The sequence below is a fragment of the Papilio polytes genome, unplaced genomic scaffold, assembly GCF_000836215.1.
Source record: "Papilio polytes unplaced genomic scaffold, Ppol_1.0 DF823691.1, whole genome shotgun sequence".
Classification (NCBI taxonomy): Eukaryota; Metazoa; Arthropoda; class Insecta; order Lepidoptera; family Papilionidae; genus Papilio; species Papilio polytes.
In genome coordinates this window covers 4,286,412-4,314,097 of record NW_013525513.1, presented here as the reverse complement: position 1 = coordinate 4,314,097, position 27,686 = coordinate 4,286,412, and the positions used below count along the sequence as shown (strand labels likewise).

The window sequence follows — 27,686 nt, the reverse complement described above, 5'->3', positions numbered from 1 at the left end:
TTCAAAAAAGAGGTAAAATTGTTGTTTTTCACCAAAAGAGTTAAAACAAATAAAAAGAACTTCGTTTTTTGTGATAATGGTGTAAAGTAGGTGTTTTGTAGGTTTCTGTGTTAATACCAAATAATTCACACGTCATTCTAAACAAACAAATGGTACGATATCTTACTTCTTACTAATGTTATAAATGCGAAAGTTTAGATGGATGTTAAAGTCTAAATGACTGAACGGATCTGGATGAAGTTTGGCAAAGATGTAGAGGAAACTCTGGAAGAACACATAGGCTCCTTTTTTTTGATTCCTCGCGGACGAATTCGCTGGCGAAATCTAGTCACTCAATACTAATATTGTAAATGTGAAAGTTTAGATGGATGGAAGGATGGATTAGAGTTTGTAGCCTAAACTGCTGAACGGATTTCAATGAAATTTGGCACATATGTAGAGGATAGTCTGGAAGAACACGTAGGTTTTTATTTTGTTTTTTTTTTGATACCCCGCGGACGGAGTCGCAGGCGAAAGCTAGTGATAATTTAAAATGGACCAGAACAATGGCAGAGATATATTAAACATGTTTTTTTATTCATTCACACGACTTGGTCTAAAGTCATAACTCGTGACCTTTTATCCTATTATTAACATTTTCAAGGCATTTTAATTGCGTACAAGTTTCAACCGGACATTTGTGCTTTATTGCTAATGTATTCATTACATACGTCTTACCCGTTGCATTAAAATATCTTAAATAAATAACCGAACAAAGCCGAGCGCAGGGCGTCCGTGCATAACTTACGACGATCAGAACAATAATTCAGGCAAAAAAGGAAATATGGCGTGCTTTTTTACTTTCGGTAACGTCTTGATTAAGTAGGGACCACCTGCCCGGGCCTGTTCCTTCGGGACTCCATAAATAAGGCCCGGAAAAAAATATTAATGGGGACATAAAGAATACTTACCTTGAAACTCGAGTACGGGTCTATGGCCGTTAAGTTGTTATAAATCGGAAGGGTTGGAGGCGGCGAGCTTTTGTTTCATCGAGAGCTTATAATCTAATGCAACTACTATCGATAATCAAAGAAACCGATTACAAAAGGAACGAAATAACATTGCAATTGAATGTGATTGAGCAATTAGTCCTACAAATTTTATGGTTTTCTCCTCGATGTTTTTATTCGATTTTTAATTGGATGTTATCAAAATGATTTAGTATCGTGATGTGATTATTACCCAAACAGATAAAAATATTTTCCCGCACACAATATTCGACATTCCGAACCACTTTGTCGGTGCGAACAAAGGAATACAGCGCACTCTTAATGGCTGTGCAAAAAGGTTCCACGCAACAAAAAAAGATCTAATTTTTTTGCAAATATTGTGGTCGAATATAAATGACTTTGAAAACTATTTCGCACAATACCGTACAGGTAAATAGGGTTCGGAATCAAAGATGGCTTCCCCTACATAAATCTACCTAGAGACATTCCTCTGTTAGGCTAATCGCAAATTTATTGTTGCGAGGCTCGGTGCAGTACAAATTAACAATAGCGTGTATGAAATTAAATTAAGTTGCGTACATTAAATCACCGGGGTCATTGTATATACAGCTCGTATGAGAGCTTTTATGGATAATGAAGCGGTTTCCACTGCCGCATAATAGTTTGAATGTCGTTGTAAATTGATTTTTATATTTTGTTTGACATAAATGATTGACATGAGAGACTGTAGCGGAGAGGACGGCCGCGCACGACGCTTTTATGACCTGAACGACACTTTAACAGATAAATTTATCCGTCGAGGAATATTTGGGCAATTTTATGACTCATTTGGTGATACTAAACGCCGGTGTTGATCTCTCGAATGTATTTTAGTACGTATCGAGTTGCACCTTTGAATTTTGAATAAAATGCTTCCGAGTTTGGGGAATGTTTTAAACATAGCTTTTTTTGTGTTTATCTGTACACTGATCAAGTAGTTAAGTTTACCTAATTTAGATAACAGAATATAGTTAGACAAATTGGATGTATACAAACACACACGTGTTTGTGAATTCGTAGCGATTTTCTATGTTGTTTTCTTTTTGAATATAAAAAGGAAGCGTATTCAGGTGTAGATAATCAACTGTTGAATTTCAAATACTTCATTATAATATGGAAAGGGATATAGTTAATTGGTTTTATCTAGTCAGATTGATATCTTAAAAAATCTGTATTATAAGAAATTTAGAAATTGTCTCTATAGATTTATCAAAATTTGTACAGTCGTGAAACTTTTGCTATTTCAGGTAGTACAGCGCGACGGTGCGGTACATCATGGTGTTGCCGTGTCGAAGGCTTCGCGGGAACAACATTAGTCTCCGGCGGGGCGCCGCCCAGCGAGCGCGGCCGCCCGCCATTGGCGTAGAACCTCCCGCCCACAACCACCTACAATCATATTTATAATGCACACGATCAAATAATTTACATTCAAGCTGAATTTGCGACCAGTAAGGGTAATTGAAAATTTGTTGTATTGACCCGTAACGGCCTATGGATGGGAATTGGCGAGTTCGGGCCATTAATTTAATTAATACTACGATATCTACCTGCCTTACCGTTTTTAGATTAATTTTAAATGTTCTCTACATTATTATTAAAAAATTTAAAAAACTATAATAACTTAATTAAAAACTTAATGTAATCTTAAATAACATCAAAACATTAAATTATAAACTCCATGTCAAAGTTATAAGTACTTTCGACTATTGTTTAAAGAAAAAAATGTGCGTCTTTTTTTAATTATAGATTTTATAATGGAGAACCAGCAGTTAATTCTTTTTTAAAACCATCATTTAGCTATAAGTTTATTAACATATAACATGGGATTATAATACCAATAAGAATTCTGAATTCTCATTAACTATAACTTCGAATTAGAAGACACTCATTTTCAAATGATAATCTTATAATTGCAATTTTTTACAAATACAAAGCGAGTAGGCCTATTTCTTAAATATCTCAAAGAAAGATGTATGTTTTTAAATATATCAGATTGTATCGTCTAACATCCGGATATTGAATTTAAATTTGTTAAATAAAATCCAATATAATCTGTTAAAATTAGTTTTATTTCATACATAATCTCTAGATAAGAGGAAGTATGCAGAGTCATTAAGGGATTATAGAAGCGACAACTTGGAGTCTCGACCGCTCTGAGATAAACTCAATACTAATAAACAAAGCGCTCTTTAATTGGACTTACGATATGGATTTTAATTGATCGTAAGTCTCTGCCCACCCTTAATGACTTTAGCATCCGTTCAGCGAACGCACCGACAGAAAGAATTAAGATTTAACTTCTTGTGGTACTTTGATTCAAGGATATTACGTGAACACCTTAATGGAGCGATGTTTATATGAGATGATTAGACTTTTTAATTGCTATAAAGCCATTATGAATGTCTAAGATATGTAGAATCAATATTTATATTCTCCGTGTAAATTGCTTTCATGATTTTTTTCCGTATAATTTTAACATTAAGGTTAACAAATATTCAGCATATCTAAATGACCATTTGAGATGCGATATGCAAAAATATATATCTCTTTATTTATCAATTCTCTTGAACTTTGAAATTTAATATGGAGCTTCTTGTTTTAGAAGCAATAGATCCGGCTCTGCAGTTAATAGAGTCGGCTTAAAAAAACATGTTGCAAGTAAATTTTTCCATTATCAATTATTCTAGTTGGAACTAAATTAAAAAAATAACAAAAAACATAGCCTTTGTTATTGATAACGTACCTTTTCATTGGTAAATCTATTTTTGAAATCGGCTCAGAAGTTTTTGTGATTTTGAATAAATAAATAAAATACAAATCTTTCCTCGTTTTACTACTTATATATAAATGTAAAAGCACGGCAAGTCGATACATAACTTAGGTCTTAACTAAAATTACATTTCTATGTATTAAAACTCTTATAAATAAACACAAATCATATGAAATGTCTATTTACTATAACAAATTCTCATCTTAACAATGCTGCAGTCTAAAAATTCCGCGATATAATGAACTGATAAAGCAATAGACACCTATTCTCTTATCGTGTTGCAAAATCTGAAAACAAACAAGAGGAAATATTCACGCTCCCGCTATAAAGGGGTAGCTACGAGTGATTTAATCAACCGATAAAAATTGTCGAGCCGCCACGCTAGATGGCGCATTCGATAAGAGCCTATAGCTTCGTCTAGACGAGTTAAGTATGCACTTATTTATGCACTTTATATGTGTAATTTAAGTCAAATATTCAGGAAAGGAAAAACAAAATCTTCGTAAAAAATAAGCTTTGTTATATAAGTGACATGTTTTAATTTATTGCGTAGAATATCATAGTATTACAATATTCTTTCAGTTCCTCTCATCTCGATATTTTTTAAACGGCAAAACAATGCAATCAAGATAAGAATTTGCGTCTCTACGGTCTATACTCTACCGTCTAAGGAATCAAAAATACTTGTTATTATCATATTTAGAACGTTATCATGCTTCTAGTAGATCTAAGTTACGATGTCACAATACAAAAAATACTATTAAAACATAAACATCTACTAAATAGTCAACGCATCTGAAATTGTTAATTGTGGATGTCTATGGAAAGCGTTCGCTTCTCTGTTTTGGCGTATTTAGGTGGCCATTTTCTCATGTGCTACCTTATGATATTAAAATAATAAAGTAATATTAAGTAATATAGCAAAAAATTTTATAATTTTAATATTTTTCAAATATTCTCTAGATTGTAATTACCTTACTACTATTTTAGTTGAAAAAATGTTTTAAATGTCTTAGTAATAAATGAAGTTTAGATGGATGGATGGATATTTGTTAGAGTTTGTAGTATATAAACTACTGAACGAATTCCTATGAAATTTTGCAAAGATGTAAAGCATTGCTTAGAAGAACACAAAGGCTACTCACGTTTTTCTAAATACCTCATGCACTAAGTCGTGAAAACTGGTATAAGATAATTGTTGTTAAACAAAGCATAAGTAATTACCAATCTCACCTTCATTCCTGAAACAAAAGAAGATATGGTTAATTGCTGTCATAACATAGATTTTTACTACAACACGCAGTTACATCAGTTCGGCTTTCTTCAAAGGTATATTACCTCAATTGCGTCGGTAATAAAATGAACCCTTAAAGTAATTGCTAAATACCGTTTGTTTACGGTTACTTTTTTTAAATCTGGCTTTAGTATTGTTATAGATGTTAGTAAGCCACTAGACTTTAGGAAGTGTTGAAGATTTTGTATAATGTTTTGTAAACTATACAATAAAATTGTGACAATTTTTATCGTGTAAGTGAATTCTAATATCATTAAAAATGGTAGTTATGAAAAAGTTTGTGTTTCATAATCATCTTATGAATCCAGGATAAATCAACTAGTAAGTGTTTATATTTTTTATCTATGCTTGACTCTAATTAACTCATTCTAGTATAAAAAGAAGCATTTAATTTTTTTGTAATACTAATACGTACTTGAAATATTGTCCTTACAAATACCAAAGTAATACATGTAATAATATAGGTACTTTAGAATTTAAAGCTTAAATATTTAAAATCGACAATTTAAAAACTGCTTAGTAGACATATTATTTTTTTATACTTTTTTATTTAGATTATAATTTACTGCATCTTCTGACGTGTTATAAAGTGCTGCTATTTACCTATACAATTACTATACAATTTTAAAGTTCATAATTAAACAGTGAATTGGTAGAAAATAATAATTTTAGTAGTAGTAGCCGGAAATATCCTCTTTTTGCTTATAGCTTTTATTTCATATAAAATATAAATAGCACCATCTATTGTAATGTTTTAGAACTACAATAGTTGTTAGTTGCACTTTTATTTGCATAAAAGCATGTACTGCCATCTATGAGTAAGCGCGTGCACCACTACGTTTATTGGGACTTGCAAGCTAGCGTTCGAGCTGGTTTTCATGATATCGCACTAGATGCTGTTGTTTATCGGTTATAAATAAAAATTAGCCGATCGGTTCTTGTTTCAAAAAGATAGGCTTTTTACAAAAAAAAAAATACAGACAAATTGAGTACCTCCTTCTTTTGGGAAGTCGTTCAAAAATTATTACAAAATGTTTCCTATGGGAACATTATTTGTACAGTTTAGTTTTTTTAATGTTTATTCGTATAAAAAAATAACTGGACAGTTAAGAAATGTTATTTTAAACAATTTGCTATTATTATAAAAAAATCGACATTATTAGCGACCAATGATTTAATCGCAATTTAAATTGTCAGATTAAAAAAAATATTGTTAGGTAATTGAAATGTACAAAACTAACCAGTAACATTCTTGTAAATATAAGTTATATTATTTTCTACCCGGATTCAAATTTTCAGTTAAAGTTCCTACATAGCAATACACGTCGCGTTTCTTATGTTTCACTAATATATTTTTTTCTTTTAACACAAACCGATTAAATTACACATAGAAAATCACAAGCTATAAAAACGCCATATAAACCGCATGACTAAATTCAAATTTCGAATTTAATTCAAAATTAATTTTATATGCCGCCATTTATACAACTTTATCTCTGCGTCACTATGAAAAAGAGGTCCAAATTGATGCTTTGTTTACATTGAGGCAATAAAATAGTTACGACGTGTTGAATAATCGTCTCCAGTTTGAGTGACCATAAATTTGTATATTTTTAAAGTCACGCAGTTTGGAGTCAATAAAAATTTAACGATTGTGAGGGTGCTCGAATAAAATTGTTACTCGGTTAACGGGCCCGCTTTGTTCGCTTCGGTTATACTGCGTTGAGCTTTTACGATTCCTTCCTACAAGATTTCTTTAATTTGATTGTTATTTAATTGCTTCCGAAGCAGTAAATGTTAATCAAATATTAATTTTTACTCGATCGGTTTAAATCGTTTTTAAAATTAATTGGGAATTTACATTTTATTCTGTGTTTTCCGGTGGTTAGAAAAAAACCTGAATTTGAAATGATTTTTTATATTTGTTGCTTTTACCTATTTATTGTTTTATTTTCAATCTGATAAGTTAAGTTCGGAAGTGGAGTTCAGGATGTTTTAAAAGCTAACATTAAGTTTTAGTGCTGTACATTTCTAAAGCTTGCAACGATGTTAAGCGTTATTTGCTTGTGGTAGATTATTACTTCCTCAGACAAAAGTCAATGTTCACTTGTAAAACATAATGCTTTACAACCTATAGACTTTGGAACATTCCATGATTGTTATGTAAAGACAAAACGCAACCATTCACGTACACTCACGCAATTCGGTGCAGGACATAAATAGGCGAATGTCGAGATATTCCTAACGTTCCTAAAAGTAATCTATCTCGAGGCCTCGCCGCAATATCGGTTTCTGAACGATTAACAGAGGGCGTGCGTGCCCTTCGGTTTTACGACATACTTTTACGATGTCGTAAAAGTCGGCTATATAGATGCTATGATCTTTTTCCGCCAGCAAGTCCGCGAGCTGGCGATAGATGGCGCTTAACACAAACTCGAATCACTGTCACAGGCTAAATGTTTAAGTTTTATTGTGTGTTTCGCTAATGTGGTGTAAAATTAATAGGCAATAATGCTTTTATGGGTGCTTGTGACGGTTTATAGGGGTATAAAGCTGTGCCAGGTGAATCTAGAGCGAGTATTTGTTTAAACTTGACCACAGGTGTTCTACTGTGCTTTACTATAAGTTTATTTGTCATTAAATGATTTAAATAAAAAAGGAAAAAGGATTAGTAATTACTAACAAGGGATTTATTTTTAATCAATAGAAGTATAAAAATTGGTAATTAATAAATGGTACCTTATATGACATACATCCTTCATACATGAAGAAAGTCGCAGGCGCTTCTCTGTATGTGATTATATTTATATTTTGCTTATCTATTACAATAACCTGGTTTTGCGTTTAGAGTTTACCAATATTTATTTTTTAATACCGTGAGTCTGTCATCATTGGATTCTTAAGAATAATATTGTCATCGAGACGATACGAGTGGGTGGATTTTCTATAGAATAAATAGATTTACAATAGATCATTAAAAAGATTTACGACCTATTTATCTCCAATTGAGTTATGTTTGTACGTATTATGAACTGATTTTGAAAACGTTCCTTCAATAGACCTCTACGTTGTGTAGCACTTGTGATATTCTATTGAACAAAATTAAAAAAAAAGTCACATCTTGCACTAGACAATGTATTAAATAGTTTTTTTGTAATGATTTCTAATGTGACCTAAGAAACATAAAACACGTAACATTTAAAACTAGATATGTCTTGAGAGACGCAGCCAGTGTTTAATTAAGATTACTAAGTTATGTAAACAAAATTCAAGTAAAGCTCCGTGTACCTAAGCAATTAAAGTTTCAACTTATGACGTTGACCACATACCGCGGAAGGGTTGCGGAAAACTTTTAAGTGATTCGAAGAAATTTCCTCCAGGAATGTGCTACATACATGTCGAGCTCAATTAAGCTGTTCTACTTTCGCAAATTGTTGGCACCGAAGCGTTGTCCCCACGCAATACAGAGTATAAATTTAAGCAAGCGTAAACTAAAGTGTCATTACAATATATTTTAACCAACGTTTCACGCCTGTAACGCAACTTACAACTTTGCCCGTCTAGACTGAAACTATTCTGATATTACCCTCAATTACTTCAACTTTATCATGCTTCCCTCTCTTGCAAGTTATAGTGTCGTAAGCTCGAAAGGGACGTGTAGTTTTAGTGTAAAGGGTGCGCTGGTGAAATCCAGCCGATTTTCCATGCAATTGAATAGAATATGTTACGGTGTGTTGACGTCACAATGGGGTTTTTGATATTCCTCTTAAATAATGATAGTCACTTTTCAATTTACTACAGCAAAAGACAGAAAACAACTAGGCTCCTACTTCTTTTACTTAGAACACTTCATATTGCTGTTTAATGTAGCCCATCATATTTTAAATTTACGTCTTTTATGTGATAAGTTATAGAAAACCGTCGATATATCTCGTTCTGATACTTGCAATATTTTATAGGTAAATTACTTGACCCTCGACGGCCCTTATTTTGCATATATCTTTTTCTTTTTTTACGGCAGCCACGAGATTTAGCGATAGACTGTTACGACATAGCTACATACAATTTATATTTACATCAAGCATGTTGAACAAAGTACTAGCATATGCGGGAATACAAAACATGTAATTCCATTCGCTCATAAACACGTAGCGAGGGGAAATGGACAAGTGAAATATATTCCTGATTCAATTTCTTAAGAGCTGAATGCGAAAGAGTGAACACGGTACTTGTATGGTCCGTTCATTTAATTTATTACATTACACTTCGATTGGTATCGTTTTTTGTTTTACATTTTGTTTCTTCTACTATACTTTAAATAATGGTAAATTTATACGTTTATAAAACTGGCCCACTATTAATTGGCGGTTTTAACAAAACCATGCAGTTAAAACACATTTTAAATGTAAGTCAAAGTGTAAAGATATTAATTTTTTCCTATTCATGTGGGACTTAAAACTGTGCAGTTATAATTGAAGGTGTGTAGCGGGTTTTAACGAAGTAATTTTTTTTATTAGTTATAATGAAAATGAATTTTATTTTAATAAATAATAAATGGTCGTAATTTTTGCAACAATAAACAGAGAAAACAAAACAACGATAAATGAAATTAAAGAATAGGCACTATACGTACGGCAGTGTACAATGTACACGAAAAGCTTTCAAGAGTCGAAAGCTCCGCCGAATTTTCGGTAATGGCGTCTGAAATGAGCTTCATCGCCGTAAACCGACGAAATTTGCATTATCGCGATATTAATACTAGGGCAACACAAAAACTCCGAGCTTTTTGTAACGCCCGCGAAATGTATGTGGGTTACTTCCCTTTGAGGGAGCTTTAGAAAAATTGCTCGTACCATAAGGTAGCTTTTACAATGAAATAGGGTAAATTACGTTTTTAATCTTATTATTATGAGTACATTGCATTAAAATTGACTATATTGTTTTTGCTATTGCATTGTAAAATGTACTGGATGAATAACACTAGCTTGTATTTGATGTAATCTTTGTTATCGTTCAGTTCAAGAAGGGAGTGATGACTGAGATGACGGATGATAGAGTGCTTTGGAGGACGAAAACCCGGTGCGCCGACACAACGGGAGTAGGATAAGGCAGGGGAGATGATTTTTTTTGTTATCGTTCAGTTTTTGCTATGATTGTATTTAATTTATACATTCATAAAATAATTCTTGAGACAATTAATTTTAACATATTAATTAACTATTAGATTGTCTCTTCCATTCGAAATTTAATTAGCAACTCTTCTAATTAGCATTCAAAATGGAAGCTCACGCAGACGCTTATATAAATACTGTCTATAGCGCAGTAGAGCCGTCCGAATACGCCGTTATTTTAATACCCTTATCAAAAAACAAGGCACATTACAAAATGGCCGCCATTTTCATGAGTTTGCGCGGGAAAACGCTCGTGAGGCAGCCTGGAAAATTATAACAAAAGGCATCTACCGCTATCTTTGTAATTATAGTAAATCACCTTGCTACAGGCGAGATAAGGCTGTATCTTTTCCGCGCTGGAAAGTCCTATAAGTTGCAACCATACCACGACTTGTGACGTTTCTCTTTCGCTAGTGGAAATTTTCCTACATCGAAAGCAAAAAGAGTTTTAGGAATTTGCAGTATAAAGCAAATATTAACATATCCTCAGATGTACAAGGTCTATATTCCTATAGTAGATACAGTCTTTTGTCACGTTTTAGTTTTGAGTTAGCGACGCGTTCGATGAACGGACCCTTGTTCCGTACAATCCGACCGAAAAGTTGTTAAATTAATGGTTATTTTATATGTAGATAAATAAGAAGGTGTTTATGTGTTTATCAGGGTGCTTACCTAGCAGATTATGTTCAGTCAGATAAGAATAAGCTGAAATCTTGTCGTATTTTCGTTTTACATGTAAACAATTTTCGAAAATGACTTCTTTGTTTGTCAGTTTTCTTATAAAAACCTTGAAAATATTGTATCTAATTCGAAATTGCTTACATCTTGTACAATCGCGTACCCAATGTTTTCACGAGGCTAACTACTCAGGAGTGAGTTAACACGTTTCGCGGCGACTGTACGGGTATTTCGCGGCAATACTGTACCGGGGTGTACCGGCGGACATGAGGGAACGAGCTGGCTAGTCGTAACTTGGCCCGGGATAGTTAAATGTACGAATAACGTCCGATATTGCGCCCGCGGCTCCGACAAACGATCTGCCACGTAACACGATCCAATTAAATTGGGACGAATTTACGAGAACGCGTCTGGCTACGGGAGGCGTCTTTAATTTGTTTGCTTTAAGAATAAATGAGACTCTAATTGTATGTACGGTGCAACAAATCGATAGTTCACAGTTCTGTTTGGAAGTTGTTTGACGTAATCGTCTTCATTTACCGTTTGCTTCAGATAACATTTCAATTACCTTTACGTAAGTAAAACGTTGTTAAAGTGTGATCATACAGTTTGTACAGTAAAGATAAACTAGTAATAATTTAAACGGTAATTATCCATAGGTCAACAACAACTATTATCGATGGGTAAAAAGCTTTGAAGATTAGAGTTGATTTTTCCTTATATCAATAAAGTACTTTAAGTACAAGTCACTTAAAAAGGTATTTTTATTTGTGTTTGCTTTAATGCCATGTTATTATAGTTTATTTTATAAAAATGTAACTAAATTAATTTCTATTTATAGAAGAAAAATAAAGATGTACAAACTCTTGGTGATCATCCACGAATATAACTCATTATTTTCTGTTTGTTGAATTGGAATTCATTTCACATAACGTGAATGGTGTATAAAAGTACTTTATAAACTATATTCACGAGTTAACCCACTCAGAATTTCTATTTGGCGGGGCTTAGTAAACAGTTTTGATCAGGTAAGGTTAGTATCGGAATGGACCATTGTTCGCCGTCTATAGCCTCAGTGAAAGCGTAATGAAACTGTGGCTGGAAGTTTTAAAACCCTTTGACTGTAAATGGCTTTCTCGGTCGAATATAAAAGAAATTAGATTATTTATTTAGACGTTTTAGATTGTTTTTCATTACATTATAACATACAGAGTCCGTTAGTCTTAAAAATACTTCGTACGCGAAGTTGAAACTTTGAATTCAGTATTTTCGCCTTATCTCAATCTTTGTTTCTTATTTATTTTAGATACAGTAAGCTTAACTGTCGTTTAACTTGAGCTATGCCAAAAGAAAAAGAATTTTATTAGTATTTAACTAGACAGGTAAAATATTTGACGATACAAAAAATAAGTACGACAAAGAACGTGGGGACAAAGAACGTTTTTCTAAAATTCTCTATTTGAAACCTAGGTTTGACGAACAATAAATAGGTATTTCAAAAAATATCGTTCATTTCTTATTTTCCACAAGTTTCAGGCTATTTGAATTATGTTTGTCGAAAACAATTTCGTTTTCCTGTGGCAAATCGTCGCGTCCAGAGTAAAATATAAAAGACAGCTTGAAATAAATAGGCTATAATGATATGGTTATTATACTTATACTATTGTCTGTCCCTGCATCAAAAATTGTATCATCGGTAAATTTTTCCTGCGATACTTACAATGCTGGTCGTGTACCGAGTTACATTGAGTTCGTACTATAGCCGACGTTCATTGGATTTAATAAAAGCGATATTGTACTGGAGGTTGGTAGGTAGGTTCGCTCGCTCCCAACCTGGCTTCTATCTGCAAAATCAATGTGGCTATTAGCAGGGTTTCGCGCAGTCGCAAAACGCTACCGGTCAACTGCGATCCGGTTGGAACTTGTTTAATATGGAGATGGTATTCACATTTGAATTTAGAACAACTGTTTTCACTGTTATGTGTATAATTTTAAGCTACAATTTTTTTATGTGATTTGTTGAATATCAGGTTACAAATAAATTAATTACCTGTTTTAAATAAAATAAGATCGATGACATAATCATCTGTTGATGTACTAACTATGTCGTTAATATGCTTGGAAAATATATGCATTTGAACATTGATTTTTAAATGTAAATGCAAAAGATTGTGTGTTTTTGTAATTTAATATAAATAATTTAACATTTAGCGTGTATGTGAAAAGATTATAATTATTTTCGTCTCTATTAACAAAATTCAATGAGTTTTTTCTAGATGTATAGATGAGTTAGAATACAATTAAAAACGTTAGATTTATTTAAGATGTGAATTAACCTAAAAGTAAAGCGAAACGTCAAGAAAGTCTAAATTCGCATGAGTGGCGTGGTTCGCAAAAATCGATACTGCAATTGCTAACTATTTGGAACGTAACTCCGTAGCATTTTAAATAATCCTGGCGGATGATGGGATTTACTGAAGGATTGGAAAGTATCATATGATTTAAAATTGAATTTATGTATATTAAATATTTAAGAAACAAAGAACAAAGATTTTTATTTTTGTTAATCAAAAGACCAAATAATTTTCATTCATGCATACAATATTTTACAGAGGTTCCCTTTATAAATTAACTTACGTAAATAACTTTAAAGTATACATAATACGCATTGCCACAGATAGTAACAAACTTAACATATATAATTGTAACAATTGATTGCTGAAGTATTATAAAATATAAAATTATCCTCTTCGTAATATTTCAACGGATTTTAACTTTCTTTTTAAGTGTTTTTGTTTCGTACATATCATTACCACGTGAATGTTTTACGATGCTCAAAGTTATAGCATGTTCTCTAATACAAACTGCCCATAAACAACAGAGCCCTAGGATTGGTCTAACATATATTTTAAGACCATAAAACTTGAAGACGATCGTGCGAAGTTGTAAAGACTATGTATTGAGTACCATTGATTATACCTGAATGTTGCAAACATAAACTTTAACGATTATATGTGACAAATGTTTTAAATATTTCCAGGTGTTACGATGTATAATACGTTTTTTGTTACAATGATCTTTACATATTTCTTGTCAAACGTCAAAGGCAATATATTGGTCAAACTCCATTTTCTTGTAAAAATATTCACACATTTTTACCTAAATTATTTATATCCTATGTATATAAAGTAAGTAGTATAGGTCCTTGTACTTTAAATGTTGTAAGAGTCAATATAAAGAGGATTTTGTACATAACGGTAGATGTACATAAAATTCGTCGTTTCTCAATTCCCAATCAAAACTTTACATAGAGAAACGAAACAATTTCCTCGAAAGAATAAAAACAAAACCGAAATAAAATAAAAGGATGGAGTTTTCTATCGTATCCGGGATAGTTTGCGAGCGGTTTGCAGTCGCCATGTTCAATTCAGACGGATTCAATTACGTATTATTCTTTTACCATAGTATTAGTTCGGGATAAAAGAGTTATTTCAATTAAATTCCATTTCAATTATTTAAATTAAATTCTAGAATACTGGCAGGATATAAGTCGTTTATGATAAAACAAGGAAGGTTTAGCTACAGTGTGCGTGATGAAAATTTACACTTTAAATTTCATTTCAACGAATGTCAAGGTAGTCAGCAATTTACCATATAGAAATACCTATTCTGAGGTAAGTGTTTAAATTACAGTATTTATATTTATTAGAGAATTGCTTTTTAACACTAATTATAAAAAAAAATCGATCATTCTGTTTTAAGATAACATAATTATGGGTATCTTTACCAATAGCAATAGGAATAGACTTTCTGAAAAACGAGTTACGTAATTGGGTATTCGAGTGCAGGGAGGGAGCGACAGACCATGAAATTGGCTCTGGCTATGGCATTGGAACAATGCATCGTCGCTTAATAGTTGACACGAAAATGGGATTTTTACAGTATCTTATAAATTAACAAACTTTGTTAAATGAAAATTCAAATTTTAATATAGAAAAGCTTTTGTTAGATGGTAGTTTATGTAATACAAATGAATACGTACGAAACATACTATGGTACTATTCCTGTATTTATGTGGCTATTTCCAAAAGGCTTATACACAATTCCTAAAGTCTAACTCTCATGTTTGCTGTACAATATGTACCAAATAGGCCCCTAATCTATATCGGTACCTTTATACCATCCTGTGTCCATGTCCATTGGGCAGATAAAGGCTGATGGAGATACCGAAGTTATAACTGACCAATTGTTTTACAATACTTACATGTATGTAGTTAGGAATCGACTACGGGAGAAGAAACATAAAACGTCTGACCACTAAATCATATGAATGTCTCGACAACAATAGTACTAAATTAGCAAAATATGTATACAGGTAAATGCGCTTTACACTTTAAGACGATCAACGTGAATCACCGCCACTCGTGCATTTTATGATCCATAAATACTAGGTGGTCTTCGGTAATGGAAATTTACTAGGTACAGGTATTGTGCTACCTTAGTATAAGAAATGAGGTCGGCACAATTAACTATTTATTTCTACTTACATTTGTTTTGCCTCTAAAAATACACATTAACCACTTATAACCGCCATTCGATCACTCCGTGAGATATCAGGCGCCATAAAGGTAATGTCAAACGATTGGGGAACACTCGAAAAAACTATCAACAAAAACTATAAGCCAAAAGTATTAGACGAAAGGTCGGAACAAAAAATTGTTTATGGATTTAAGTGCAAAACCGCTTGGGGCGTTCGATATTTTCGTATACCTTTTGCATTAAGGGCGAGCAGGTTTGCTGAGCGATTTTCAGTTTAATGTCGTAAGAGTCTTCCTATTGTGAATTCCGTACGAGTGAAATTTATTTGACAGCACCAGTGTCTGTGGAGAATGGAAAATGGCGGAATGGCAGAATACATTACATTATGGATATAACTCATGGTTTGTTTTTGGCGGGGATCCGACAAACGTTATTGGTATTTAGGGACATTTAACTATTAGGGGCAATGGCTTTTGCTTTTTTATCTTGATATATGAGACAGTGAATGCAATAAGAATGACTTGCCGACAGTGAGGTCGTTAGTCACGGTGGGAATTAATATTATTTTAAATATGTTCTGGCATGTAGCTCGGGTAAAAAATATGCTTATCAGGAGTCAAGTGTGATGCCACTTTCCGTAAATATTGAAGTAGTTACTTAACTGTAAAAATTAGATGCAGATTTATGTTGTGGTGTTTTTTTTTTCAAAGTTACTTTATAACTTGCACATTAAGTGATGTTTAGATATGTTTTCCAATGACGAAAGACTGCTAATAAATTATAAGATTGTATATTTAAATCCTTATATAGATTGAGGCGTCGTATTATTTGGTTAGACGGTTATTTTTTATCATACACTGGCAAAATAATTGAGTTACGATCATACGATTTTGACACAGTAGAAGATATCTGTCCCATAAGATGTAATACTTTTGGTTTTCGATAGCGTTTTGATATCGTGGAATAATAATTGACCTCGATTCAAATGTTTTTAATTAGTTAACATAAAGATGTCAACGTTAATTGTGTCATTAAAACCATTATAAGACAACAAAATAAATGTATTCTGATTAACATAATTTTTAAATCATGTTTTTAAAAACAAAACAAGAGCTCAGAATATTATAGTTATAAACGTTTGCTAACCTTAACCTATTAGAGATTTTGTTGCTGTATCATTTTTAATAGTATAACAACGTTGGTTAGAAACGTCTTTTACCTCATTTCCAGTCTGTATTTCTCGTCTCTTTTTCTAGCAGATTACCTTTTCACATAGGTACATAAATACCTAACACTAAACATTTTAATTAAGACTGAACATTTATTCGTATGCTATTGTTTTTTATAGAAGGCGTCAAACGAGCAGTGTATCGTCTAACATTCATTGATCCATGCGAGTCGAGGAACATAACAGGAACCGCAGAGGTTTTTCCTAGTTGGAATTAGTCTATTGGAAGAATCCATAACTTAGCTATAAATGTATTACAGCGCTTAAATTCACTGCTGCAGACCAGTGAAGGTATTGACTAGTTACTTTATCTAGGACCTACCTAGTATATATGTTGCCTAAAGTTTTAACAATTATTGTATATGATCAGGCTGAATTAACTGTTACTATGTGAACAATCATAATATTATAAAAGTGAATAGTAACTAGGAAGACGTCTTCTTGCAAATAAACAGCTTATTAGAATATGGATATGACTAAGTATAAATAGTTATTGGCCACTTGCAATCTTATCACGTTTACGAACTCACCCTCTTATCATTCTGCAGAGTATTCAGTATTGCAGGAAGTAAAAGCAACGTAAAAGCATTGTACTGTGCCATAAGATGACAATGAAATCATTACTAATTCAGATTTTGATGTCAACAAAGTTGCTATGCAGAATTGAATATTTCATTCATATAACTCCGGTGGCCACGATACAGGCATTGCCTAGTGTGGCCATCACCAGATTAACTAGAATAACTTAAGATAACAACTATTTTTAATTTCCTGTTACATATAATTTTAAGGTATTGTCAAAGTTATTTGTTTTGTACAATCTTTTTGGTTTAATAAATATTTTTTTTAATTTATAATTTTTCATTGAATTGATGAAATTGAAGAAAGTTTTTTGTAATTACAAACTACGAGACGGTATTAAGAAAGTTTCCAATGTTTCCAGAACTGATTTTGTTTGCTTAGCGGTGTTATGAAATAATATAATATCAATGATTAAGGAGAAGATCTTTTTTCATCAATACTTCCAGTGAGAAAAAGAAAACTCTGTTATTATTTTGTGACCAAATTAAATGTATGACATTCAATAACTTATTATAAAAACAAAAATTACATTTTAAATTTCAATAATTATAAATGATTAAATAATGAAATTAAAAATTTAAAATGTTAAAACGCTGTTGATATGAGGTGAGGTTGTATGCGGTTGAATATTTAATTTAAATTGGTAGGGTAAACAACAAAAAATAACTATAATAGCCTTAGTATTATTAACTCTTTATTCTCTTGAATTGTCAAAATTAATATTACAATATTGAATGCGGGCTTCATACAATCACCCAACTATTTTGCTTAACTTTACCACGACAAAGTCACATTGGCCGAATACGGTAACGCGATCGATTCCATGGACACAACACAGACTATTTAAAAGGTACAGATTAAAAAAGAAATTGGATTAAAGCAAATTGAAAATTATTTTATTGACAACATTAATTTACTTTGTAAAACCAAAGCTAAAATATTTCTAATAAAAAGTGTCCAAAACACATCACGTTTACCGTAATACGACATCCCGATACATAAATACATAACGTAAAAACAGAAATAATATAAACAAAATAATGCGCCACATAAAATTTCCACAACTATTTACAGTTACTTAGTTTAAGACAATTTAATTTCTATCTTCAAAAATATAGATATACGTACATACATACAATAGCTACATTTATATTAAGATAAAAATTGATCGATTTTTTTAACGACATAACCTAAAAGAACGGAAGTCTTATATGCATAATGTTAACACATCCAAATAATGGCGGGGATTTTAATCAAACAATGAGTGTGAAAAAATGATATGACAATATTTAACGGATTCGTTTATTTAATATAAAAAAATCATGATTATTGAATAAATATTGATGAATATTTAGGTTTTTAAGTCTACAAAATACTAGAAATATGGCAAGACAGCGATGCAAAATAGAAAATGTGTACATATTTAGCAAATTGCTCATTGTTTCATTTGATTTATCTATAGTTCTTACAGACGGGGGAACAATTATGAAAACCTGATATAAATCAATAGACGTGCTTACGCTGAACTACAAACATGACAGGAAATTCTTTAACAAATAAGACATTAAAAAATAACAATGAAAATCATATTGGATTTGCACAGTCCCATATTTAAAATGTCGACAAAAACAAAACATTAAAACGAAATTTATCAATTGAATTCAGATAACAATTAAATTTCGTATACACACATAAATTTTAACATTACACCTTAATGCAATAGTGTGTGTGTTCCAATTTCATGAACATCTTTTATCCATTTCCCCATAGACAATAATCACGAACAATACTAAGTTACTTAAGCGTTTACAAACAAATACTTTATCGGATTTAACACGCTTAACTTTTCTACGTTATTACCTACGTATTATAATTTATAAAGTCTACTTACACCGATTACTTAAGTACATTTTGTTCGATTATCTTTATTCTCGATTCGTAGTTAAAAATTAAGATGGGATTAATAATTTATTACTAGAGACAACCTTATTCCGTAAGCATTCTAAAACGACCTTTATGTAGATTTTCTTTATGAAGACATCTAATTTATTATTGCACATACCAGACGGTAGCCGATACATTCAATGTAAAGTTACGTGACACCGTATCATCATAAATAAACATAATATATTTTTAATTTTTATTTTTTCATTCCAGTCAAAAGGAATTGAGAAATGTGTTGATAGAATAAAAATTGTATGTTTAAAAAAAACTATCGTATTTAAATGACTTCGTGATGACAACTATTTCAAAGACTTGATTAACTGTTGATGAAATATTAAGATGACTTATAAATTCAAACGCATACTTTCCTATCTTGTTTTATGACTGGACTGTCTTAGATATTGAAAATAATTTCGATTATTTAGATGACAACAAAAAAAAAGTGTCATTGTTAAATCTACGCACTCTCTTATCCCGATATTTATTTTCATAAACATTATTTTGCTAATTCATGACACAAGTAAGATAGTGGACAGAAGACTATTGCGATTGTTTTATAAAAATTAAGCAAAGTTTCCAATTTTACATACGAGTTTTAATTAATTTTCCAATTACTCTACCCTGACATTAATTTACGTATAATGGGTGACTATTAACACTAATATTAGAATACTAATTTTTTGTTTAGATATTACGTATAAAAGGAAATACCTTGCACAAAGATCTGCATGAGTCTGACGCATTAAATACCGGTGTTTATAAATAAAAATATTATTTTACAATGCTAAATTATTTTTTTAAACATATTTTGGCACAACATTGCATTGAAAGCGAATTTATTCAGACGCGTTTATCATTAGAGTCTGTTTTATTAAAGAAATGTTGTGTGAGTAGCGTCGACTTAAAAAAAATATTTTAATGAAGAAAAAGGTTAAAGTTGGTTATAAATTGTAGTACTTAGAGATAAGGAAGATTATATATATAAGCATTTGTTCATTCATAAATTTGTCTCACAAAGCTATAAGATTCGAAGCATTGAAATCGAGGTGATACAAGCAAAGGATCAAGTTAAAACTATCGAAGGTACACAAAGTGTAACTAAGTTCTTAGGAAATACTTCATACAAAGTCCATTCTATATTACCTATAAAGTATATTACACTTAAGCTACTCAATGTTTAAAATTACTTGTAAAATTTAAAATTTAGTCACATTATTGTTTATTATATGTATCATTGTTACGTATATAATTTTTGAACATCGGATGTATTCAGATCTCTCGGACGACGCACCGCTCACGTTTACACAAACTGCATCAAATACGTTCAACTTCATTGCAGCGTTAGGATTCATTACTTGTATAACTGGACATGGTGCTATTCTAGAATTGATATCAAAAAATATCGCGTAATTTTAAATATTTACCTTTTGTTCTGAAGACAGAAATACAAAATTAAGATTTGTTAAAACGTAGACTTAACAGCGATTGTACTTCGATACGTATTTTTGTTAAAAATATACGTTTAACGTTCTTATAGAATAATTATGTATGTTACATTCATGTATATGTTGATATAAAAAAAGTAAAATTAAAACTAAAATTTTCAAAGCGAATCAACAATTTACGAACTTAACGACGGAAGGAAATCACTGATCAAAAGAATAAAGCAACTCTTCGAAATCAACGGACAATAATACAACAAACTTTACAATTATAAAAAAAATGTGACCCTTCCAAACATAACTGGTCCGCTAACAGCAGACAAATAATAAAATATACATCAAAATGTACATAATATAATAATAATAATCTAATAGTAAAAAAAAATATAACGTAATGAATTAGAGTAAGTGGTAGCAATAAATACTATGAGATTCACAGATTTAAAATCTTAACTAACAATACCGAAATCCACTCGGAATTTATATGTAATCCTTAGGGCGACACTAACGCGTTTGTATATTTTAGATAAAATATTATTGCAATACATGGTGTAGTTATGGCAACAAAATAAATGCTTAAAGCACATCACCAGCCGTCCACTAGCGAACACAGAGGCGAGTCTTTCGCACTAAAGGAACATTGATACGAAGTCAAAACGCCCCTACAACGAGACGACACTCCTATTGAACCAGCCGCAAAACATAAAGAACTAGTGGATACGAAACGACAACCGTTGCGCGCTCCCCGTGGACGCAACACTTCAGGTAATCACACTATGATACAGTATCAGTCAAGATTGCCTAGTGCTTCGGCCAAACGGCTTACGTCGGCACCTTATTCACTTTAAGGAGGTCGTTGGAGCCCTTATCGATGGGCATCTTCATGGAGTCGTGGTGGTGGGTCACATGGTGGCCGTGATGCTGCCCCTCCAGCTTCGCCTGCTTCTCCTGCTGCTGCTGCTTCATTCTATCCTGCTCCTCACGCTCTCTGCGTGCCTGCTCGTTGATCTCTTTCACTGCGCGTAACTCTTTCTTGAGTTTCATACGTCGATTTTGGAACCAAATCTTTATCTGCCTCTCCGTGAGGCACAACGCGTGCGCGATCTCTATCCTGCGTCGACGGGTCAGGTAGTGGTTGAAATGGAATTCCTTTTCTAGTTCTAATGTCTGGAACCTCGTATAAGTTTGTCGGCCTCGTCGTCGAGGGCAGCCATTCGGACCTGAAAGCAAAAATTAATTTAATTAAATAACCATTTCAATATTCGACATGGATTATCCTAAATGCTATAATCTTAAACAACGACAACAAAGAATGTTAGTAATTAAATAAATTCGATTTCACTTTTACGTTCCATATATTATTCAACGAGACACATGTTTTGAATTCGCAGCGCAAAGCCTCCATGCATGCCATTAAATTTCACTTTATGTCATCTAAGATTTTAATGGACCATTAATATTTTATTGCTGCACTAAAGTTAATTTTAAATCCATTTCGCTACTGACAATACATTTTCTAAATCATGTGTATCGAGTACATGAAAACATATTCGATTACAATACTAGGAAGACAATTTATGCTTTATTGAGTTGGTCAATGAGAAAGAATCGACTTTCGTAAGCGGTATTTAAAAAAAGAACGAAATTCCGTACTGAATAAAAAGTAACAGAAAGGGTTAAGGCCCGTTAATAGCTTGAGCAGTAACAAAGAGCGTTTTCTAAAAAAAAAAAAAACACAAAAAAGGGTTGAGTAAAGAAGGGTTGCGCAACTTTCTAATGCTTTGTAAGGTGACTCTATTATGTTCGTCGAGGCATTTTCGAGGAATTCGTGAAAGTTGAACCTCTATTTCACTTTACTTAAAATTACAATAGGTCAAATAACATTCGGACCCATTAAAAATACGTGTTTTAAATCGAAAGTTTATCTAAGGCTCTAGAATGTGATCTTGTTTCACACATACAGCGAGGACGTGTATGTGAGACAGGTAAATGCCGTGCCAGTGGTGCAGACGCCGGACCCAGGACTGGTTTTCGAGCCAGGTAATAAATAAGGTAAGATAAATAGGCTTCCCGACGTGTATAAAATTGATAGCAGACCAACGGCGACCGCAGGAATGTAGCCGTGTAGACTAGCCCTTAGTTACCTGGTTCATCACACCAGTAGTATTATACCTACATATACCTCTAATACCTACTAATCTTAAAAGTTTTTAGATTTTTTTTTCTACGTCCAATATTGACCTGATTATGATAAAAGGGCAACGAATGCTTTCGATGCATTTTCTTTACTTACAAAAAATTAACACGTAATTGGAAAATTATTTAACATATTTTGGAATAATGTAAGTAATTGAAACATTAAACGTTTTTAACTTAGATACATATAAAATACAAAGCAGTGAATTACGAGACATTGATAGCTACCTTTAAAATATACTCATTTGGATCAGACATCTGTCTGAACATAAATTTTTAACACGTATTAAAATATAATTCGCGTACTGAGCATATATCTAATTGGCGTAATAAATCGATTTCCTATTTAGATTACTTACATTTATTGTTTGATGTATTTAAAGCAGCACTATTAATGTCTTATGCTGAATAAAAAGGACAACTAAAATAAGCCATCTTAATGGCGTTTAATTGGAAATAAGAATAAAATATTGCGGTCACATTGATTCGCAATTCGTATAATTTACAACGTTGCTAATACCTGTTAACTTAAAATTTAAATTATAGTGTCCTAAACGAATCGAGCGGCTCGTACGAAAGCTCTACTCCGCAATTTTATATCAGCCATAAATTACTATAACTGAATTTTACGGCCGCAATAACGTTTACAGTTGGCGCTTATTTTAACAAAAACTTAAAAACTGCTTAATATACCGTAAATAGAAAATGGTGTAATTATGCGACTGTGGTTAGACGAGGACGAACATTGCGGATGATGCGAGAGAAAGAGATAGACGCGGCTATCCTAATTTTAAAAAGCAAAGATGGAACCCAAAATACAATACACGAGTCCCAATAATGCAATCAAGGAGAAAGATCGTAAATTGCATTTCGTGTCATTTGAAAGTGATCCTTCCGCCTATCTAAATAAAGACTAAATCGGAACATTATGGAAGTGACATCAGTTGTATTCTGACGGTGGTAGCAATATGTTAGCGAAGCAGGTTGGCCACCCTTCACACGGTTGCCATGACGACGGGCGTTAAAGCACCTCCCGTCAGCTGGGTTCCATTATTCTTTGTTGTATTGTTGAGATGGGGCGGTGTGTCACCGATACGATACGTCGTACCTGTAAAAGCCGTTATTTCCGACAAAGTTTTTTTGTGATACGTATCTTGATGTACTCGAAATACGACTTGATGATAATTTTGTTTGATTTTAAACATTTTCTTTGTATGCATTGAGTGAATTGTTTTAGTATCTAATGAGGTTATTTTAATTTTATAAGAATTGTAAAGTAGAAAATTACTTTATATTGGTCTCGACTTGAAAAAAAATCTATAAATATACGATGGTTGGAGTGTAATATATCACGAAAAAGAACGACATAGCATTAATTAGGGGCGTACATTGTGAGCCGACTTGGGGCCGACTATAAACACACTGCGACAAGCCCTGGCTCTTAACTTACCTCGCTTTTTTCTCCGAAATAAATCCCACGGAATGTTCTTGTTTATTTATTATTTTATTTAACTTTGTATCAAACCTGCCCGCCTTTGTAGGAACCAGTTCCAGTGCCTTTGATTAATATGGCTCCGGTGGATTGGAATATTAAAAAGGTGCGTTTGTGAATTATAAGAGATACTGACAGGTAAGAAGGTAATTTATAGAGCGAGTAAGATAGCTTCTGGTGGACTGGTCAGAGACTAGTGATGGCCCCTATATAACCTTTGAAAGCTTACGAGTTGGGGAGGGTTTGGGTCCAAATCAAATAAATTTAAATGATAATGAAGTTTTTGCTCTTATACACTTCACAATAAGAGTCAATTAGAGAACAATGAATGAAGATTGATACTCGATCATTTGACAATTAATTAATTTTTATTTTGTTGTGTATAGAATCTATATTATAATTTTATGAACTAGTTCGCCAAATAAATTGTTTATGTTAAATTTTAATACATGTTTTGCATTGTTATTTTTTATTGTTTAAATAAAATAAAGTAGCAACACTAGCAATGTTTATGCGTCATGTTACAAGTACTTTATGTGTTAAATTTATTTGAAAATAAGCAAACAAACTAATTCGTGGTACAAATTGTTTTATTTCACAAAGATAAGGCCACCGTGATCGTAATCTTTTTTGTTCGCAACCCGTAAGCAAACGTTTTTAATTTACATTTTATACTTTTTAATTGTTTGTACAATCGGATTTGCTTTAAATTTAAACAACGTACATACATAATCTAATCATGTAATGAGCAAATATTTAATAATGATTAAAGTAATCCTATTGATTGACAAAATAAAATAAATTTTGCAAACAAAATGCCTACATGTTCCACAACTGAAGTATTTTTAACTTTCAAAATTTTCGTTTTTCACAATGTATTTAATTAATTTAAAACAATGGTTTAGAGTTCAAAATTCAATAGTAGCCTTTTTGAATGCTACAAGAACGGCGTATTTATTGCATTTAGTTACTGAGTTATTAATATCGTCAAATGTCTTATTTGATTGACAATTAATATAGGGCAATGTTATCGGTTACTCCTACGACATTAACATTGTATAAAGGAGATCAATTACGTTATGAAGTATTAAGCTTATATCAATTAAACCGCCATTAAGCCTCTTAAGGGCTTCGTAACCTCACGGCAGCGACACTGGAGTTTATTGCGTCGTAACTCGTCGTTTATCGTGAACGCTCGGCAATGTTCGGGCGGCCATTTTAAAATAGAACTTGTGATCTCGAGAGTGGATATTGTTTTCGGATTCTGTTCGATTCTATTCCAAATGCTTTGATGTACAGCTTCCTTTTATTTGACTAAAAAGTTGCTAAGTGACTTAAATGTCTTGTGTAATATGTGTGCGTCAATTATTTTTAAACTATGGTAATAGTCAAGATGAATTTTCTAAGCAACACTTTAAATATAAAAAATAAACTCTAATTGAGTTGTAGTTATGTCTAATTAAAGGTTATCGTTCTTTGACACGATTATTTTGTATGTATTGTTACATGTATTTACTTTATGTTTGTGTACGATTTGCAACAAAACAAGACTTCGTTTATAACAGTGAAGCTAAGCTAAAGTCAAAAGCTAATATTGCAAGCATACCCGGGACGGAAAGAGGCATTTTCGCTCGTTGCAAACGCCAGTTAAATCATCACAATGTTGTTCTGTGCTCCGTTCTACAAAGGACATTGCCTTCTGAACAGGGCTGCTACTGAATCACTACATTTCTAAGAATGCTCAAGGAAAATATTACAAAAAACAAAATTACTGTAAACCTTCCGAGGAGTCTTTTTACTGATGGTCGTAAATTGAACTTACACACATTCATATATCTGACATAAAAATTAGTTATTCCTGTAGCCTATAATTACTAACAAGGAGAAAAACATCACATACGAGTACCTATGATCGAACGATTACATAGCATGGACGAAAATAAATTCAAACTTTTACAAATTTAGACAATATATGATTTAATTTTAGTAAACAAAATATTTTATTAGTTGTGGCAACCCTTTGCATTTGTAATACATACTACATATAGGCATAGGAACAGCGAGTTGGAGCAAGACGATCTTTGATCCGCGCCTCACTGACGTCACGATTTATTCATCCCGCCTCAACAGCGAGGGATTGTGAAGACTAACGAATTTACAAGTTGTTATACAGTTACATACTGTTATTGACTTGTTATGGTTGAAAAGTTAATAAATATTCTGGTAGTAACGTTTTGTTGACTAAGATTTCTTATCTTCGACATGAAAGATTGTTTCAATTGATTTGATTTACAAAATATCCATAATTTGAACAGGATCGGCGACATAACAGAAATAATTTATCTAATTTTTGTATATTGCACTATGAAAATGATTTCTTAAATATGCTGATAAATTCTAAGTATAGATATTCGTCAAAGATAACGGGTCGATGTATTTGTTATACATAATATACGGGTTTCGAGTGTATAATTTGATCACGGTTGTATATGGATGAACAAACGTACTAAGAGCTGACAACTTGATTTAGACCGCGGGGGTTAATGCCCTCAGCATCCTTACTTGTTAAACAACGTAAAACAATATAATGACTTTCATCCTTGTCAGATTTTTCCTCTAATATCTATTATGTAGAGCTTAAAATTTATTTAACGCAATAAAAGTTACAATTCTCATAGTAATTTCAATTTTAAATTGTCAAAATATTTTAATTAAAGTTTAAAATTTGTATTAAAAATAGATTATTTTTTATGAACAGAGTTTTTACGATTCTTTGTAAATGAACGTTATGTAAATTTAAAGGTTTTTTTCCAAATCTATTTAATAGTATCTGGAAGCTGGTGTTACAATTTACTGCGTACAGAAAACTTATTGAATACGTAAACTAACAGTGAAATTATGTTCGGATATAACGCCAGTCGATATCCGATGTGTTCGTATTGCGAGATTTATTTTATGGCTAGATATCAACATCGTTTACTCGATTCCTAATCCCATTTGCCGCATACAGACGATTTATGGGCGCGAAAGGAACGCGTAAATACCCGTTGGATCTTCTTAGATGGGGCCACTTACTACAATAAAATAAGAATTATCGCTTTTAATTTTGTTAGCGGCCCTCGCTCAGACGTTGTTCATTTCCAGAGTAGTTTTACGTAAGATTAATTCAACAAGAAAATATAAATAAACTTATACTGAATAAAACCACTCACGTCCGCTACTTGATAGGCGTAAGCTGAGATATTGTGTTCGTGATAGTACAAAATGTACCAATTTTGTATTTGGACGGGGGGAGGACATCTTCTCAAACTACACTGTTCCT

At 32.3% G+C, this 27,686-nt stretch overlaps 1 protein-coding gene across 1 annotated transcript in view; it reads right to left on the bottom strand.

Annotated features, from left to right (window-relative positions):
* Window positions 1–17,967: 17,967 nt before the first annotated feature.
* LOC106104070 (homeobox protein abdominal-A homolog) overlaps window positions 17,968–27,686 on the bottom strand; it is a gene marked incomplete at its 5' end in the record, with an annotated part of 35,814 nt that continues 26,095 nt past the window's right edge. Inside the window, one exon of the mRNA XM_013284008.1 lies at window positions 17,968–21,896. Within this exon, the coding sequence (XP_013139462.1) occupies window positions 21,499–21,896 (398 nt within the window). The remainder of the gene's footprint in view (window positions 21,897–27,686) is intronic.